This window comes from Boleophthalmus pectinirostris, unplaced genomic scaffold (genome assembly GCF_026225935.1).
Source record: "Boleophthalmus pectinirostris isolate CB_2022bp ecotype Guang Dong unplaced genomic scaffold, ASM2622593v1 HiC_scaffold_7, whole genome shotgun sequence".
In the NCBI taxonomy this organism is placed as follows: Eukaryota; Metazoa; Chordata; class Actinopteri; order Gobiiformes; family Gobiidae; genus Boleophthalmus; species Boleophthalmus pectinirostris.
The window spans coordinates 754997-771257 of NW_026571473.1; the positions used below are offsets into that span (position 1 = coordinate 754997).

A 16261-nucleotide genomic window follows, 5' to 3' on the forward strand; every position below is an offset into this window, starting at 1 on the left:
AGAAGAAAAAGGCACATGACCAGAATGCACGTGCTGCTGTGTTCCACATGGCTAGATAGTCCCTCCTTTATGGTCAGATTATGTTAAAACAAATATCATATTAAAGTGTAACTTGAGTAACAGAGCTTTAGACAGAGCAGTGCCTCTAGTTACTTTCAGTTGAGATCATCCCTGTAGCCCCATCAGGCATCGTCCTTGGTGAACACTGTAGACAACTTCAGACGACTATATCTATATTCTGCACATTTATTTATCTCACTAGAGCAAACACACTGTACTAGAACATTGTGTGAAATTAGAACTTCTGATTTATAAACAGAACATGAATTTCATCAAGTCTTACCTTGCCTTTCTCTCCTCCTGTCAAAACACACACAAAAAAACCCACATTAAAAACACATTATCCACCAAGACACATGACACAGAGACAAGCATAAGTAATTCAGTTTAGAGATGGGCCCAAGTGATTTTTTTCATTGCCAACCAGAGCCAGCGATGATTGATAAACTGTGCTGCTAGTTTGGGGCCCACAGTTAGGGATAATTTTGATAATTTCCCCCAACATGTGTATGCAAAGCCCTATTTCACTGTAAACTCAGAAGAGAGCTGTGTCGTCCCATTTTGTGCAGTCCCATCTTTGCACTAAATAAAGTGAAATCCTTTAGTCAGTAGCCAGGCCTACGGTGCAGATTTAAAGTGCCTATTAAATGCCTGTTACTATGCCTGAATACATGTAGTGAGGATACGTATTCTAGATTGAGAAGCTGCATTCTAATTATTTGGTGGTATTCAGAATACAGTTACTTTCCAAAAATGAGAAACACACAGCAGTACTTGATCACATAATTTAGGCTTCAAACTGCACTGAATCAGTGAGAAAAATATAAAACACGGCTCTTGTGGTTCATGTTTCTTTCTTCACTTGGTGATACATAAATGTAGAGAAAACAGTGAAAGAGATAAAGCTGTTTTTAACCCTATGTTGCGTCATTACTCTATCATTAAAATGCAATTCTGCGTGAAAGGTATTCTAAATATTGTATTCAGAATACTCTGATTGGACTTGGACTGATTGGGCCATGTATCAGAATATGTTACCAAATACATTTCAATGTAGTTATTCACTATTCTGTAACTAAATACATTGTCCAAGTATTCTTCCCATCACTGAATGTGACAGGTTTGAGCATTTTTTCACATATTTAAGATTTTATTTAAATTTTTATTTTAGTGAATAATTTTACTTCCTGGATGGACACGGGCAGCAGTATGACATATGTAGAGGTACTTCCAGCTCTGTTACCAATGAACCATAATGCCTATATTACACAGTACTGATGACAAGACTAATATAAATAGAATCTGTTTTTTGGATGGAGTTCTCTGTGCTGATGACATAGAATACAGGATTATCACTCAGCCCAAATTCAGTTCATTTTGTACTTTTCTTCTTAATTTTTTTTCCCACATACTGGCACTTCCCTGATGTAAAACTATGATACTGTAAATATTCAGTACAGGTACCATTCCACCTAGTAATAATTAGCAAAACATAAAAACCTGTCACACAAATAACAGCCAGCCACATTATTTTATCTCTGGTGAAGCTGATTCCATTTGCATTGTGTTAAACCACAGACTGTATAAAGAAGTGGAATAAGTGAGTGTGATGTTGCCCACAGAGTTTGGCTCCAGTCAAACGAAGCTTGTGATGCTCACGGTGATGCTCAGGAGAGAATCTGGAGCCAGGTTATGCCTAAGGGCAATTTTAGTACATCTGTCCTCGCCTGGATTTTTATTTTTTTTTATTTTGCTATTAAAACTTCCTCTTTACCCCCTAATGAACTGTTATATATCCTTTTCTTTAGTACAACCTGTTTCACAATCTGCTGCTGGAGTTGTGTCATATGACTGTAATAAAAGCTACGGGACCAGAAATACAAATAAAAAAAAGAAAATGGAAAATAAAATTTCCACTCTTTCATACAAAACACACAGCAAATATGTATCTATAATATATAACTATGATATAAACTATATTATATTCATACTATACTATACTATATACTATATATATATATATATATATATATATATGTATGTGTGTATATATAATATATATATATATATATATATATATATAAAAATACTTTTTGGACATAAGAAAATGCTTTCTTTGGAGCCTTAGCTACAAAAGCGCAACATATCAAGTCTGTAAGTAAACTAAGAATCTCCTTATTGCCTCAAAACAAAAAATGACTCATGGAAACAGCTGGTGTCAGGTCCAGGGCACAGAGCCACATCACTTCCTGCATTTCCAGGGTGTTTATTACTGTTTATTTGAAATAAACAAAAAATAAAAAATAAACATGAGATGTGTAATTTGCACTTTCTTAGAGAAATATCTGCACTTAGAGTGGCTTTTTCAATTGTTACGAACACAGACACTCAGAGCATCGACCGTTTTGACTCACTACACTCTTTGGCAAAGTTTGGCCCAATCAAAATGGATGGAGCGCAAGTGTTTGGAGGAAAACAAAGTTCCTACTGGACACGTGTTTTTCTGACGTCATCACGCAGCATGTGACGGAGGATAATGCCAGAAAGCTGAAAGTCTAGATAGAAAGGTTTCTATCTTTTATGGTTGGAAAGTTATATGAGGTTATATAAAGAGGTCAGAAGGAGCTGAAGTATATGTGTTAAACCTTAAAAGCTCAGAGAGTTACTTGTGGTGGAGGCTGGAGCGAAGGGGTCTTTGCCACTGAAGGGGTCCACTCCCTTCTTACTGTGGAAGGGGTCCACAGGCTCAGAGCCAAAGGGCTGGAACGGATCGCTCCTGGACTCACTGCTCACAGGCGTGCTTTTACCTGAGGAGGAAGGGGAGAACATAGAGAGAGGAGGAGGAGGGGCAGGAGAAAAAGGAGGAAGAGGAGGATTGGGAGGAGGAGGAGGAGAAAGAGATTACACATTGCATGTTTTCTTAATCAGTTTCATTGAACCGTACCCTGAAATCCATCTCCAGATCTTTAGAGGGGTTTGGTAGAAGGGTTTGCTTTCAGCTGGAGGAGTATCCTATTGTGCATTTTAAAGAACACATTATGCACAATTGACTTTTTTGAGTTTTTAACAATTGCATAACATTATTCCCTCATCAGAAATGTGGTTGTTGAATCTAATCTAATCCTTTGTAAAAAAAAAAAAAAGTCTTCTGAGCACCAGGATTGTTGCGTCATAGGTAGAGACCCTAAGCAGTTTTAAAGTCCAGATAGTTTCACCAGACTCATTCATTAAATCACGTTCACTCCAACTGCAATCTCAGAGTGTTGAAGTTGAAAAATATGTATTTATAATTAGCCATTACTTTAAATTCTAAAATATGAAATGCCATAGCTAAAGTCATAACAAAACAAATGAGGTGACACCTCTAATAGCACTAATGCATATTTAATATGACGGGTAATCCAGAGCCCAGACACAGGTAGAACATGCAGTCAGTACTGGAGTGCCGTGTGCAGTGTCGGAGCTGTGAACACTAACCGCTGGGTGGCTTGGGTCTTGGCGGGACTCCTTTCTTTGGGGGCAGAGCTGGGGTGTCACTTTTTCTACTGAACGGGTCTTCTGCAAATACTGACTAAACAAAAGAAACACAACATGACCACAGTGAAACGCTGATTTTGAAAATGCACGTGTACTCATTTATGAGGAGAGCATCTAAAGGGCCACCTTCTGGTAGTCTGGCAGCCAGCTGGCCCTGCCCTCAAATGGGTCTCTGGGTTTGGACATGTGGCTGAAGTCTGCAAAGCCTGCGGAGGTGTTAGTGCTGCTGAAGGAGCTGCTGCCGAACGGGTCCAGGGAGCCGAACAAATCTGAACCCAACATAAACGAGTCATCAGGAGTCATGGCCACAGTTACATTACTGAATTGCAAGGGGCGTACCGGCTCCTTTAGACTTTGGGTTGCTTGAAGAGAAGGGGTCAGCGCTCGGAAAGTGACTGGTTTGCTGCTGTAAAGGACACAGTGAGAACTGTAAAGAACAGAGAAAACCCGTATAGCACCTTTAAAGGTACCCTTTAAGGTGCTATACTGGATCAGTTGTGAAAGACTGAGAAAGTTTTGGAATTTGATTTGTAAATCCAGATTATTTGAATGTGAATTTAGAGTTTTTAAATACATGTTCCTGATAATAACCTCTTTCTAGTGACAGCAGTTGTTTTCACCATAACCCTGTGGCCAGCAGAAGCTAAGCCCTCCAAGTAGGACATGAATACCTCCCCAGGGCGGCCCAGGACAGGGGCAGTAGAATAGAGCATGATGTGTGAGTTTTGAGAGTGTAGTGTACCTTGGATGGCAGTGTAGCACTTTTGTTAAAGGGGTCTGCTGAAGAGAAGGGGTCCTTGGTGGTCTTCTTAAAGAAATCTTCGGAGGACGACTTGAACGGGTCTGTCTCTTTAAACGGGTCTCCTCCAAATGGATCTGAGCAGGACCGTACAGTCACAAACACACACAGGGGAATGCTGAACTAGCTTTGAGCTGATAAAACATGAGAAAGACAGTGGCCCTCATTTACTAACACTGCGGTGAAAAGGGTGTATATTTGAGTGTATATTTTCACATATGGCAGAGGGCGCGTGGCATTTATCAACTTGTGCGATGAGTTCTGATCTTACCGTACGCACGAGCAGCGAGTGATAAATGTGACAGGTGAAAACCAGTGTCATTTGAATTAGAATGTTTTAAGTGGCCTCACCCCCAGGATTTAGGGCATAAAGGTGTGGAATACGGCAAAATGCTGCATTTATTTGTTGAGAGAATTATAAAGAATGACATAAAAAAAATAAATATGTTTTTTGGCTCATTGTTATGTATTTATTCAACTTCCAAATCACTAACAGCCTCGCTTGAACCAGTGGAATACAGTTCTGGTTCCAGCTGGTCTCAGATGAGTTGGAGTGGCATTAGGTGCCTCAGTCTGAGCAGAGCTTCTTCCATGAATAACCAAGTGTGTGGATGTTGGGCAACTCGGAACAAGATATAATGCACTAGACCAGTTCCGCACTGTCTTCCTATCCCTGAATGGAACGCTGAGGACGCCGCCACTCTGACTTCCCATACTGGATCTGCTCTGGACCTTGGAACAAGATGCGAGGGACAGAACTGCTATTGTTTATATTCAAAGTAATGAGTTTATGGTGATAACTTGGGATGTTTTAGGAGTGTAGCTTCAAAAATATAGTTAAAACACACTTAAAAAACTTAAAAAAAATAAACAGAATTTTGGCTCAACTGATTCTAAAAAACAAATAGATTAAGGGTAATCTGTTTCATGTAGTTAAAAGTTGTTTTCCATGCGCGTGTTTGAAATGGCTGTATGTGGTATGTATGAGTTGTGCGCACCATGCGCTCATGTCAGTCCCTGCAGAGCACCGAATTTTGTCATACACCAAATACATGGTACACATCAATTTCACTGTACGGCAGTTTCATAAATGGGAGCCAGTGTACATAAGATGTCACATTTACTCTGACTATCACTTATAAGAAGAAAAGAGAGGTAATACTCAGATATATTTACTCAAGTGCACGTACTAGAGTAACTTTTTAATGAAATTGTACTTCTTTTAGTAGTTTAGACATTATATTTTTACTCCTACTTGACTTATATTTGACAGTGTAACTGTACTCTAACTTGAATAAAAGTTTTGGTTACTCTTCCCACTGTGTTTCTCATTCATTTTTAAGGTACTTTATGTTCTTTAATGTAGAAAAGTAGAATTAGTGCAGTATTTACTATTTTGTCCTTCTAATTACATAAACTTCAAAATAATAAAGATGTGTACCCTGTGTTGCCCTTAGAATGACTCTTGCTTGAGTAGTTTCCCCAAATACAAGGCTTACTTGATTACAATTTCTGCTCCCTTCATTTGTTTAGAAGAGAAGGTTTTGCCTGATGTATTGTCATGTTCTTGTACTTGAGTAATATTATAGAATAGTAGCCATTAAAGATGTATATTTTTTAAATATTAACACTGTTTTCTTAAGTAGGCCACTCTACCCAGCTCTGTGTATCAATAACTGAAAGCCTGGGGAGTAGAGTGTTTAGGCCAACACACGCCAAACCACGGCGAGCCGCATATTGAACCTACGTGTCAACACACACTGAACATCACGGCTCTTAAAAAGGCTTTACCACAACTCTGGCTGTGTTATAAATTAATAAATAAATTTTATTTGCAGATTATTTATAAAATAAGAGACACAGCGTGAGTTTTCCTGCATGTAGTAAAGCAGGAGAGGAGGCGGTGTTTTGACACCAGGGATTTCCCTGTCTCTCCTGCAGCTTGTGCCTCTTCTCAAAGTTTACAGAGCTCCTTTTGTCAGTTACAGTGCAGAGACATGTCTGTATTCACCGCACAAGTGCAAAATGCATGTGTTTTCAGATGCAGCGGTGTGTCCCGTTTCAACAAACCCTAGTTGTGGCACTTGGTCAAGTGCTGCGGAGCACAGGTCTGGTGTATGTTGGCTCATAGAAAATAATGGAGGTGGCAATTTTGATGCACGTTAAAGCAGCCCAATGTGTGTTGGCTTTATGTGGCTTAGATTGTTGTTCCTAACAGAGCATGTACCTGCAGGTCCTGTGGGCAGCTTTGCAAAGGGGTCAGTTTGGAAGGGGTCACCTTCAGGAGCACAGAGCAAAGGAAGAAAAAAGCAACAGCAAGAAAAGAGAAGAGTCACAAGCAGAAAGCAAAAGGCTGAGAGCATCCAACAGAAACCAACACATCATCCAGACATCAGATTAAAAGAAACTACAGGCACATCATCATCCAATGAGGCATCAAGTGCATATGCCAGGTTAGATTCACTTCACTAAAACATATTTAACACATTTTCATTTTGGTGAAATATATCATTTTACTCCCTGGTTACACAGCGGATGTGACATATGCAGCATGTAATCCATAATTGTTGCCTAGCAACCAAACAGTAAACAAGGATCAACTTCTTTAAACATCTTTATTTAGTTAAATTAAGTTTTTTTTAAATGTCTTACTTGTGCATTTAATTGTTCCTTCATTTTGAATAGATGTTTTGGTGCTGACATAGGTAGAGAGATTCTGATTTAGAACTCTTTAGTACTTAGTTACTTCTTGTATTTTTATACATTTTTTCACAAACTGACTGTTGAAAAACTCTGATCAATATTGACCACAGATTCTACCTCATCAAACCAAGTCAAAAATGAGAAAAATATGAAAACCTGTCATATGCACTTGAAAGCACAAGCACATCATCGAATCCTGCTGAAATGAAACACAAGGCTGCTCAGTGGCATTATGGATTTTGCAGGGTGAAGTTACCTTTGAACGGGTCACTCTTGAAGGGGTCCTCAGAGTGGAAGGGGTCACAGTGCAGCTCCTGAGGCTGGCTGGGGAACACCGGCTGGGGCTGGCCAGGGAACACCGACGCCTTCACTTTGAATGGATCCTCCACCTGCACACACACACACGCACACGCACACGCACACGCACACACATACACACACACACACACACACACACACACACACATAGACTTGTTATGGTTAAGATACATTTTATTGTAGGGGCATTTGTCAATCTATGATCTAGTTCTGTCATGTGTTGTTTTCATTAAATGCTTTTTATTTCCTCTTTAGGTGCCATTTGGGTAAATTTGGCCCATTTACATAGAATATCCATCCATTCATTCATTTTCTATCCAATCATTTTCCATCCATTTTCCTGGGGCAGTGTACTGTTGCCTCTAATAAATAACTCTGATGTGCTATCGTCACATACAATCACAAGGCACCATCAGAGGATTCAAACTGAAAAAGCCAGTGCTTAGAAAAGACACCTAAAAGTCCTACCTGGGTGGGTCTAGGTGCCGTGAATCCCCCGTTCTCCCGGTCACTGAATGTCTCGCCCATGTCTGCCAGGTTGGTCATGCTGCCCCCGTGGGTGCCGTTCAGGGTGCTGTTGAACTGCTCGATGCTCCGAGACACCTCCTGCTGGCTGTCCTGGATCTGGCACAGCTTACTGCGAGCCTGGGGCACAGCACAGTCACAGGAGGTTCAGGGAGGGATATAGTATACATGAAGTTGTGTTTTGTTTCATTTCCCCTTATTTAAAAATCTTTTAATTTTTACTGCTGTCTGTTAGAAAACAGTTCTTATCTTGGGCTATTGTGCCTCCCCCTGTCCCAGAAGCACTGACATCAGGAAGTCCAAAGCCTAAAATAACCTTGAACATTTTATGTGTAATGGTGGGTGTTAGGGAAGTGTCAGTATGAGTGCAAATATACAGAGCTGCTCTGTAATATCTCTAAACATCTCTAATCTCTCAACACATGTGACTTACCATAATTACAAAGATTAAAGGACATATATTGTGCTGAATTGACTTTTGTGAGATTGTAACCATGTTATTACATTGTTCCCTCACAAAAAATATATATATCTGGAGCTGTGAGTACCTGCTGGAGCTGTGAGTACCTGCTGGAGCTGTGAGTACCTGCTGGAGCTGTGAGTACCTGCTGGAGCTGTGAGTACCTGCTGGAGCTGTGAGTACCTGCTGGAGGCTGTGAGTACCTGCTGGAGGCTGTGAGTACCTGGTTGATCTCGTCCTGCGTGGCCTTCAGGGACTTGATGATGGTTTCCAGTTGGATCTTGCCCGCGCTGAGGCTCTGCTCCAGTTGGCTCTCCTCCTGCTGCAGCCGGCCCAGGTCTGCTTTGGCCCGGCTCAGCTCCTCCTCCTGACTGTGGAGGTCGGACTCCTGAGAGTGGATCTGGCTCTGCAGGCTGGAGATCTGCGCACACAACAAACACGTCAAAACAATACGCCCAATGGGTTGAGAGAAACATTCTGATGACCAAACCTGCCAATAAAGTAACAGCTTCAAATTATACACTGTATATATTCTCATGATCAGAGACAGAAGTAAATTTGATTAAGAGCCTTACCTCTTATATTTATTCAATTCAATTCATTGGGACCAAAATAACAGCCTCAGTATCATCAGTGTGTCCTGTGTGCAGCAGTGCAGCAGAACATCTCACCATGTGCGACTCCTCCTGACACTTGATGCGGACCTCGTTGAGCATGTCCTCCAGCTTGTTCTTCTGCTGGTCCATCTCCTCCAGCCGCTCCTGCGCCTCCTGTTTTTGTGCCTCTAACTCCTGCAGGGCGGCCGTCTCCCTGTCCAGGTCACTCTGCATGTCCTGAGAGGGGACAGGCGGAGACATGAGAGGGGACATGTATGCAAAATATATATATATTTTTTTACAGTGCTGCACTGTGTTACCTTCCACCACTGAGTATGAATAACTTTAAGAAGAAATTAAAATTTTTAACTAAAAAGTGTCCCATTTTATTTGAATCTACATCAGTTTACACTAGTCCACATTACATTATGAATTCTTGGCATCTCATCTCATGTAATCATTTGCAACATATCTTAAGAAAATATTTGCAGTGATTTAAAAGTTCTCATTAAAAACCCTGAAAACGAGATTGTCTATGGGCTCTTAGAATGATCCTGGTAATAGAGCTACTGACTCCAGGCAAATAAAGATCTGTCCACTCAACAGGAATATTAGACACAGACAGGTGCGCACCTGGACCTCGGTGGTCTTGTGCCTGATGGACTCCTCAGTCTCTCTGATGTCCTGCTCCAGAGTGTACTTCTCCCTGGCGATGACACAATCGTTCTACAATTGGTTATAAATAAACAACTATTGCACAGTAAATGAAATTCACTTCCTAAACTCACCTGTCTGTACAAATACCTGGGACTGATGTTGAACCCATCATTGACATTTAAGAAACACATTAAGCGCCTCACAAAAACTGTTCATTTTAACTTAGTGAATTTTAGACAGGTAAGATCCTTTATGACTCACCATGATTGTCTCATATAGAGACCAATACATAAACACATGGTCACTTGCTGCTGGCACAACACTCAAACCATTTGAATCACTTAAAAAAAAAAAAAAAGCTGTAAAAATAAACAAAATAAAAATATACAACTTGCATATTTTTTATAATTTTCTTCATTTTAAATATGGATGTTTTGTACTGAAAGTTTTGCATAGACTGTCAGTGTGATGGGAATTAGGGCCACGGCCCGGGGGAACTGTGAGCTCCACACAGACTCACCACATTTGGACAAAATGTGTCTCAGTCAGAGGCACTAAGTTCTGGAACATTCTCCCATTATCAATAAGAACGACTCCAACACTGGTCACTTTCAAATCACACTTGAAACAGGCTAAAGGAAAACCAGACTTGTGGACACTTTTAGTGTCGCTTGTCACTTATTATTGTTTTTACTGTTAAATTTGTGGTGTCACCTGCCTAGGGACTACACATGGAAATGAGCATTTTTGCTATAATCTGGTGTAATTACACTGCAATCTCACAGATGTTCATCAAGATGTACAGTCCCTATTGAATAAACAAATAAATAAATATGATCCATTTTGAGCCCCAAAATGTATCAACATTTTCTTTGTAAAACTAAGGAGATTTGGGGTATTTTTGTTGTAATGCAATAAGAAATGAGATGCAGAGGTTTGAAAGAGTAACTTCTGTGGCTAATTACTCTTTCATTCTGCTAATTATTTCTTGCAGCACAAGGCTTTTAACGACACTGTGGGTTTACTGGGATTATCCTGCTTCGTGTCAGTGGCATAAAGTAAAAATGAAAAAGAAAGTAGTTTCAATAATATCGTTTATCGCAGTATATCTCTGCTTTAATATGTATTATCATGACAGGCCTAGCTCCCATTATCCCACTTTCTTACCTCACCTGTCACATAGAACCCTGCCCATTCACCTGTCTAATACACCTGTCTAACACACCTGTTTAATCCACATGTCTTAATGCACCTGTCTAATGCACCTGTCTGATCCCCTGCTGTCTCACCTCTGCAGTTGTGCGATCTCCTGGCTCAGGTCGTCCAGCTCTTTGATGCCGGTGAACTCTCCTGACCCCACAGAGCTGGAACTGTCCTGCAGCAGACAGAGCAGAGTGAGGTCAGGTTAACGGTCAGGGCTAGCAGTCAGGGCTAACGGTCAGAGAAAAACAGGAAGCCCTCCTCCAGGCCAAATAAGAGTCAAGTTTGAGAAGCCTGCTCACAGTAAAAATGCATGTTTTTCTAAGTTTTTAAGTCAATAAATCCAACCAAGATTAAAAAAAAAAAAAAAAAATTTTGTGTATTTCTTGACTAAAAGGTTCCATAGTGTGGCATTAAATATCGTGATACATGTGTAATATATGTTTAGGATCCTAGAAGAAATGTTATGAAATATGAACAGCTAAACTAATACAAGAACCCTTGACCCAGGGTTAGAATATAAGCCTGTATGTTCTGACATTTGATTGTTCACAGATAAATAAGTGCAGTTTGAGGATTGCACTAAATCAAACTGTGATTTCATCTGATCATCTGTCATCTGATCTTGGCCCCTCTAAACCTCTCCTGTCCAACAAAATAGACTAGAGGACGCTCCGGTACTGAAGACAACGAAAAAATTAGGAATACAAACAGGAAGTGGATGAAAAGAGGCGGGGAAGAGGCATAACTTTCTTACCCTCCTCATGTCAGACAGAGCTGCCATGTCAGATCCTGCTGGGGCCATGTATCCTGCCATGCCCTGCACACACAAAGGGCACAACAATGAGACTGCACCAATGATGGTGACGAGCGCCAATACTCAAGCTCACGTCATTTCACTCCAGGAAGGGTAAACTTCAATGCTAACAATTCTCTCTAATTTATTCTTAATTACAAAAAGGTAAGTTGTTGATATTGTCATTTGGTGCTGTGGTTCTTAAGACAATAATAATAATCAGAAAGCAGAATGAGCCTCATATTTGAGTTAACTAAGCCGGTTGGAAATATTTAAAAAATGTCTCTCTCTGATCTGAACGGTCACTCCCTAAACCCCAGCACCTGCACCAGTCATGAGTCAGTGCTAGTGCAGCCTCTGCAGCTCAGGGAGGGAATTCTGGAGGTTCTGAGCTTCACATGAGCCATGGTCTGTCCATATTCTGAGAATGAGACACACTTGGATGTGTCTCTATCTGCAGGTTTAGATTATAACCGGGTGGCAGTAGCTCAGAGCGTTTGTCCACTGATCTGAATATTGGCAGTTCGAATCCTGCTCTCAACATTAAAAAAATCATTGGTTGAGCAGTTCAATCCACTGAGCCACAGGCTGGCAGTGCGATTCCAGCTCCGACAGATGAATGCTGCTGTTGTGTTAACCCACCTCACCCCCAGGGTCCATGTACACTGGTGTGTGTGTGTGAATGGGTGAGTGGTTCCTTGTTGTAAAGCGCTTTGGCCATGATCATTTACTAAGAAGACTAAAGAAATAATAATTGACTTGAGGAAAAACAAACAAATTCATCAGATCAGTGAGGACCTGACATAGAGCCTAAACACGGCCAGCATTGTAAAGCGTGCCCAGCAGAGAATTTTTTCTGTGAACACACCAGAATGGACTTTCCCAGAAGCTGCTGATCAACTTTTCTCAGTGCAATATCAAAAGTGTTCTGATGTACTGCGGCACATCACGGTACGGAGCCTACACAGCTCCTGAAGAGAAGGACCTACAGCGAACAGTGAGAACAGCTGAGAGGGTGGTGGGCTCTCCCCTCGGGAAGGTTTCAAACTTCCCTCACACACAGAAACTTGCTTCTACCCACGAGCAGTGGATGTGCTCCAGGAGTACAGGCACTGATAAAACGCCTGAAGGGACTCAGTGCTACAATCTATTTATTTATTTAATGTTTTTATTGATATGGATGTGAGAATGTGTCTATATTTATTCCTTTTTCCTGCTACAGATTTGCTCTGTCAAAGTTTCTTTGTATTTTGTACAATGACAATAAATCTAAATCTAATCTAATCTAAGGCTTTGGCAACACAGGTTCACTTGTGGTTGTTGTAGTTATACCAGTTAGACTAGAGCAACGTTTAAAGTAATTTCATTCTGGAATTGACCCCACTTTATGAAGCTATAGTGAAAAAATAATTTATTTATTTAACATGTTGAACTTTGTGACTGTTTTTGTTTTGCATAAAAAGGCCTGAAAATGACAGAAATATTAATTTTAAGAATCTGCATTCTTAAATCCACATTTTTATACTGATTTCTGACCTATCTCCAGCTCATAGTTAAACAAATTTAGATATGTGAGTCAAACCTATTCCACACCACCACACCATCGTTAACCAGAGGTGGACTTACAGGCACCGGGGTCCCCCTCTCCGACGGGGGGATCATGTCTGCGCTCAGAGTCTGGGGAGGGTCCAGGCCTTTGCTCACTTTCTGCTGGATCAAGTGCATGGCGAGAGAACTGTTCTCGGGTCAGCTTCCCCATCTGCCTGGTATCTGCCAAAGCCCTGTGGATAATCAGGAAGTGCATGTTAGCACCCTAGTTTTTGTTAGCTCTACAGTCATGGAAAAACTTCACACTAGTTTCTGAAAGTTGTGAAAAATGCTTATAAGTCATTGCATGAGATGCTCAGAATGCATAAGGTAAGTGAGGAAAAACTTTGGACGACTGCAAACCGTTTAAAATGAACTATCTCTGTTTTTAATGTTAAGACTGTAACATCAGGCTATAAACTACTAAATTTCATCAGCAAACAACAAAATGTCTTATTTTATATTTATTAATTTGGTTTATTTATGATACAGGGACAGTGCACAATATACATGAACCTTAACAGGAGAGCTGCACTGTGCCAGGTTGTAGCACTAGAACCCTAAACCTGTTTATTCTGTGTAAAACCTACAGCAGATTTGACATAAGTACTGTTTACTACAAAGATGTGATGTGAACAGTGGCCATGGTCTCTTCGTACCATATATGTGCGAGGACATTCTGGGAGAGTCCTGACTGCATGAAAATGTCTTTGACCTCCAGCCCGCTCACAAAGCCGTCCATGTCTGCATCTGTCTTCAGGAAGATGTCGTCATAGCGACCACGCTCTGACACAGGCACCACCCAATTCACAGGCTGCTGAGAAAAGAATGCATGGATTTACTTTTTGTTATATTGTTTCTACTCATTTAGTGTTTTCAAGTGCATTTTGTGTGTGTTTTATTAATAGCATAAATTGTCATGATTCGGCAAAGTCAAACACCCCAGGGTTCTACGAGGTACAAAATTCTTACAGCTGTTATTGACTGTAATTACCTCACTAGTAGTGGGTCCTCCTCAAAAAACAGTCAAAAGTGTGCTGCCTCCAGTGGTCACTGGAACTTCAAGTACTACATGACAACACACAGGATTGCCCGGATTACAGCCAGCTGTTTGTGATTGTAACCTGGCTGCCAGGACGAAGTTTAAAGTGTGATACCTGTGTAACCCACCCAAGTTTTACTTATTAATTGTGTGAGTGTGTTCCTTTAACTTTCGTTTAACTATGCGGTGTCATATGCGCCCAGCAGAGGATGCTGTAGATTCTGTTGAAAATGCACCGCCATCTTGTGAAGAAACTGGACAGCACATGTAAGCTATACTGTGCAAAAATGTGGTAAAATATTACTTAAATGGTTATAAGAACTTGTTTTTGGTTCTTAGAGATAAATCAAATTGCAAAGAGTTCTGGAGAGGAAGATTTGTCCAGGTTTTGTTTGTTCTTCTTCTCCGGTGAGTGTGCTAAAGTGATATGTTAGCTTCATCTTGTTTTTTACCTTGACTTAATTACATGATGCAATGACAATTTATTATTTACATGATTCAGAGAATGTATAAAAAAAACAACTGGAGAAATGTATAACAATATACAAGTCAGAACTTATACAAAGAAACAGATTTGAAAGGTTGTTACACTATCATGTGCACTGCTAGTGCCACGTGTTGAATACTGCGCATTGTGTAAAAAACCTACAAGCTACTGTAATCCAGTTTGAAGTAGTTTGAAATGATTTGAACCAGAACTGATTTTGTACTTCATGAAAATTGTATTAATGTTACCCTGCTTGTGCAGGTTGGTTTTTTTGTTGTCCCGATTTGACCTGGGACTGTTCGGTGTGAGGCTGGATTCACTGGATCCAGGACCTGAGGACCTCTTGGATGCCTAAACATCTCTCCATGGTGGACCTGGCCTTCATTGCAGTACAGCTGAATTAAGCTAAGATCTTGTGCAACAACAAAAGAAAGAAACAAAAAATAATACTACCCGGGTAGATGAGACACAATAGTTTTTTACTCAGAGCTCTGAATTTTTTATTTTGATAAGACAATTTCTCCTCCCCCTTGAACTGCCACTTTACCGTGGTGGGGGAGTTTGCGTACCCGAATGATCCTAGGAGCTATGTTGCCCGGGGCTTTATGCCCCTGGTAGGGTCTCCCATGGCAAACAGGTCCTAGGTGACGGGGCAGACTAAGAGCAGTTCATAGAACCCATATGAACAGTGTAATATCGAGGACCGTGACGTCGCCCGGTATGGCGCAGCCGGGGCTCCACCCTGGAGCCAGGCCTGGGGTTGGGGCTCGAATGCGAGCGCCTGGTGGCCGACGTGGGTCCACCCTCCTGTGGGCTCACCACCCGCAGAGGGGTTCATAGGGGTCGGGTGCATAGAGGACTGGGCGGCGGTCGGGTCCCGATGGCCTGGTCCGCACACACAGCATCTGGCTGTGGCGACGTGGAATGTCACCTCGCTGGGGGGGAAGGAGCCCGAGCTTGTGCGGGAGGTTGAGAGGTACCGGCTAGATATAGTCGGGCTCACTTCTACGCACAGCTTGGGCTCTGGTACCCAACTCCTTGAAGGGGGTTGGACCCTCCATTTCTCTGGTGTTGCCCACGGGGAGCGGCGGCGAGCTGGTGCGGGCTTGCTTATAGCCACACAGCTCAGCCGCCACGTGTTGGAGTTCACCCCGGTGAACGAGAGGGTCGTGTCCCTGCACCTACAGGTCGGGGACAGGTCTCTCACTGTGGTGTCAGCCTACAGGCCGAACAGCAGTGTAGAGTACCCGGCCTTCTTGGAGTCCCTGGGAGGGGTACTGGACAGTGCACCAACTGGGGACTCCGTTGTTCTACTGGGGGACTTCAACGCCCACGTGGGCAACGATAGTGACACTTGGAGAGGAGTGATCGGGAGGAACGGCCTCCCCGATCTGAACCCGAGCGGTGTTTTGTTATTGGACTTCTGTGCTAGTCACAGTTTGTCCATAACGAACACCATGTTCAAGCACAAGGGTGTCCATATCAAGCACAAGG

The 16261-nt window shown here is 41.7% G+C and overlaps 1 protein-coding gene across 1 annotated transcript in view; it reads right to left on the bottom strand.

Annotated features, from left to right (window-relative positions):
- LOC110162821 (epidermal growth factor receptor substrate 15-like 1) overlaps nucleotides 1-16261 on the bottom strand; it is a 37678-nt gene that overhangs the window by 5118 nt on the left and 16299 nt on the right. The window contains 17 exon segments of the mRNA XM_055164635.1: nucleotides 344-360; nucleotides 2727-2867; nucleotides 3538-3631; nucleotides 3724-3866; nucleotides 3937-4003; nucleotides 4340-4473; nucleotides 6624-6674; nucleotides 7356-7488; nucleotides 7886-8062; nucleotides 8626-8823; nucleotides 9074-9235; nucleotides 9632-9704; nucleotides 10945-11030; nucleotides 11613-11675; nucleotides 13278-13383; nucleotides 13385-13432; nucleotides 13898-14055. Coding sequence (XP_055020610.1) covers nucleotides 344-360; nucleotides 2727-2867; nucleotides 3538-3631; nucleotides 3724-3866; nucleotides 3937-4003; nucleotides 4340-4473; nucleotides 6624-6674; nucleotides 7356-7488; nucleotides 7886-8062; nucleotides 8626-8823; nucleotides 9074-9235; nucleotides 9632-9704; nucleotides 10945-11030; nucleotides 11613-11675; nucleotides 13278-13383; nucleotides 13385-13432; nucleotides 13898-14055 — 1851 coding nt within the window.